This window comes from Chinchilla lanigera, unplaced genomic scaffold, assembly GCF_000276665.1.
Source record: "Chinchilla lanigera isolate Chin_1 unplaced genomic scaffold, ChiLan1.0 scaffold00085, whole genome shotgun sequence".
In the NCBI taxonomy this organism is placed as follows: domain Eukaryota; kingdom Metazoa; phylum Chordata; class Mammalia; order Rodentia; family Chinchillidae; genus Chinchilla; species Chinchilla lanigera.
This window is the reverse complement of record NW_004955486.1, coordinates 6,025,028-6,028,145: the sequence shown is the minus strand read 5'-3', so window position 1 is coordinate 6,028,145 and position 3,118 is coordinate 6,025,028. Positions and strand designations below refer to the sequence as shown.

The window sequence follows — 3,118 nt, the reverse complement described above, 5'->3', positions numbered from 1 at the left end:
AACTTGCAAGGATCCTCCTGCCTCAGCCTCCCAAGTGCTGGGATTACAGGCATGCACCACCACGCCCGGCTCCTCTATGTGTTTCAATCATAATAATGTCCACGGTTCTTCCAAAGGGCTTAAATTTCTAGGGGAAGTTGAAAGTAAGACAACAAAGGCCTTTTCTGCTGGACACTTAAAAATCTCAGCTCTCTGGGAGGTTGAGGCAGGAGGATTCCCAGTTTGATCCCAGCATGAAATTTTAGACTCTAGTTTAAAATAAGAAAATAAAAAGGGCTGGGTGTAGCTCAGAGTAAAGGTCCTGGGTTCAATCTCCAGTATTCCAAAAACAAATATCCACAAGAAAGAAAATTTTTAAAGGCTCTTCCCCATTACTGTTGCGCCAGGAACAAAAAATAACACTCAGTATAGGTCATATCCAAGTACTAAGAACTTATTTATTTTTTTGAGACAAGGTCTTGCTATGTAGTTCAGGCTGGCCATGAACTTGGTTGTGTAGCCCAGGCTGGCCTCCCAACTCACAGTGATCCTCCTGCCTCAGCCTCTCCGGTACTGGGATTACAGGTGTGCACCACCATGCTGGGCAAATTACTGTCTCTTGAAGACAGATGTGTGAGACCCCAGGTTCAATCTTCAGTGTTGCAAAATAAAACAAAAATTATTGAATACTATTATACTTTATGTAGGAGTTTGAATTTTATTTTTTTCTGGTGCTGGGGTTCAAGCCCAGAGCAAGTCCGGTACCACTAAGCTACTGTCTCCTTTTGGGTTGTTTTTATTTTGGCTTTTTGAGACAGGTCACAATATATAGTTTCGGCTGATCTTGCACTCACTATGTAACCCAGGCTGGCCTTGAATTTTAGGGGCTCCTCCTGCCTCAGCCTCCCAAGTAATGAGATTATGAGGTATGCACTACCGTGCCAGGTTTCAAAGCCCTTTTTAAAACTCAATCTAAACAATTTGCTTAGGAAGAGCCTGGACATGGGCATCTAGGTAATGTCAGGACTGCTGCCCAGGCCACAAGCATCAGATAACATTCTAATTTTTTGGTTAAGTCACAGAAGTTGCTCATGAAATCCAGACAGGCTGAGGCCACACTCTGTTTTTATCTTAGTTGTTTTATCTGCCTATTATCTCATACAGCACCTCAATTTATCACCTCGGGGGAGCCATCTGGTGGGTTTTGATATGGCACAAATAATAAAACAACTATTTATTGAGCCAAGCATTATGCTATAAATTTTATTGTCCTGGGCTACAACCCCAGCCCCCGACTCACCTTTTACGTTTTGAGACAGGGACTCCAAGTAAGTCGAGAAAGTGCCCAGGCTGGGCTGGAACTTTCGATCCTCCCGCCTCAGCCTCCCAGAGTGTTGGACCACAGGCATGCCCCAACCGCGGTGCCTGCCTTGAGAAGCATTTCTAAGATAAACCCAGTTCCTTAATCACAACAGTTTCCATCTGAGTCATTTTAAGCACCGAACTAGCCTCGGCGGCGACTGGCCTGCCCCGAACTCCCTCCCAGTCCCATGGCTTCCAGCACGCTGAAGAGTCCAGCTTCAGATCTGCATTTACAAACGCTGGTGGGTCCCTTTCAGGTTTCTCTGTCGCTGAAGCTACCAAGCATGACGCTGTTGAATAATCTGCTTGGTTTGTGAGACGGAAACCGACTGGGTTCCGTGCAGTCACTTTCCCTTCCACAGGACTGCAGGGGGAACGCCAGGCCTCTCTAGGCCACTCGTCTCGGCAGTGACTAACCAGCAATCTTCACCCTCCGGAGTTGCAAAGCCCTCCGCGGTCCGCCCCGCAGCACCGCCCGCTCCACCTACGCAGCGCGGGCGACGCCGGTACCCACCGTGGCCACCCGGTCCGCGGACTCCGGGGGCGCAGCCGCAGGACGCGCAGCGGAACCCACGGCGGCCCGGGTCGCCAGGGGGGACACGAGCCAGCACGGGCGGGCAGCTTGACGGCGCCAACGTGGTGGAGGACGCCTGTAATCCCCACAGTAGGAGGCTGAGGCAGGAGGATCAAGTGTGAGCCCAGCCAGGCGATCTAGTGAGTTAGCCAGACCCTGTCTCAAAAAAACCCACAAAGAGCTGGGCAGCCAGGTCAGAGCGAGGGCCCCGGCTCGTTCCCCAGCGCCACACACGCCCAAGGGGCCGAGCAGGCAGGCAGGGGCCCTCCGGGCTTTCGCGGCGTCCACCTCGCTCCAGCAGGGGACCCGGCAGAGCACCCGCGGAGGCGAACCAGCGCGCTCCGCCCTCGGGACTTCAGCAACTGGACCCCCATCTCCCCCGCGCTGCCGGGACCCCAGCGCCACAAAGGCGCACCCCAAGCAGCGCAGCAAAAAAGAGGCAGCAGCCGCCGCCCCCCGAGACCCCACCCCGCGCCTCACCGCCCCCACGCGCGCCAAAGCTGAGGCACCGCCCCTCCCCCCACGGCCGAGCTGACGCGAGCCCCCGCACCTCCCCCGCTCGGCGGTCGCGCGTCCACGAGGCCCCGCCCCGCCCCCGCGGCTGCCGCAAAGCCCCATGGGGCTCGGAGTCCTGTGGCTGTTTCTGTGCGCCGCTGGACTGGGCCTGGGACTACAACTCCCAGAATCCTCCGCGCCGGCTACGCCACGCCCCTCACCGCGGGGGCCAGGCGTCCTGAACTACATTTCCCGACAGCGCTCGCGGCACTCCCGCCCTCCCTCCCGAGACACGAGCCGAACTGGGCGTCAGGTCGGGGAGCCGGTCGGGTTCCCGCTCGCCGCCGCCACCGCCTCCCGCAGAGCCTCTCCCGCCTCTCCACCGCGCCGGCCGCGAGAGCTGCATCGCTCACTCTGCTCGGCTGTAGAGCCGCCAGGTCCGGAGCACCGAGCGCCACACGCGACCAACCGAGTCCCTCGTCACCTCACGCTGAGGCGACCCCTCCCGGGTCCGCCCTCGCCCCGCGCGGCCGCCGAAGCCCCGGTCCGGAGGGGCCCCGCGCCCCATCCCGGCCCCTGTACTCCCGCAGCCTCCGTCCTCCGCCCGAACATGGACTCCGACTCCTGCGCCGCCGCCTTCCACCCGGAGGTGAGTCCGAGCTGCGCCCGGCCGCCCCGGCCTCCGCGCTCGACCCCCGCGTCCCCTCG

At 58.2% G+C, this 3,118-nt stretch overlaps 2 protein-coding genes across 2 annotated transcripts in view; one reads left to right on the top strand and one right to left on the bottom strand.

Annotated features, from left to right (window-relative positions):
- Nucleotides 1-681: 681 nt before the first annotated feature.
- LOC106146593 lies at nucleotides 682-2,533 on the bottom strand. Its single transcript, XM_013504144.1, has 2 exons — nucleotides 1,856-2,533; nucleotides 682-1,422 (listed from the first exon to the last, which is right to left on the bottom strand). The coding sequence occupies exons 1-2, from the start codon at nucleotides 2,531-2,533 to the stop codon at nucleotides 1,276-1,278; spliced, it is 825 nt and encodes a 274-aa protein (XP_013359598.1). The 3' UTR covers nucleotides 682-1,275.
- Nucleotides 2,534-2,672: 139 nt separating this feature from the next.
- Nucleotides 2,673-3,118, top strand: part of Phf13 (PHD finger protein 13) — a 6,860-nt gene continuing 6,414 nt past the window's right edge. Inside the window, exon 1 of the mRNA XM_005404074.2 lies at nucleotides 2,673-3,059. Coding sequence (XP_005404131.2) covers nucleotides 3,021-3,059 — 39 coding nt within the window. The 5' untranslated portion in view covers nucleotides 2,673-3,020. The remainder of the gene's footprint in view (nucleotides 3,060-3,118) is intronic.

Coding starts and splice junctions, on each gene's coding strand:
- LOC106146593 (XM_013504144.1), bottom strand. CDS start 2,533: ATGGGGCTTTGCGGCAGCCGCGGGGGCGGGGCGGGGCCTCGTGGACGC. Junction 1,423..1,855: donor CCGCGGACCGGGTGGCCACG/GTGGGTACCGGC, acceptor GGTTTATCTTAG/AAATGCTTCTCAAGGCAGGC.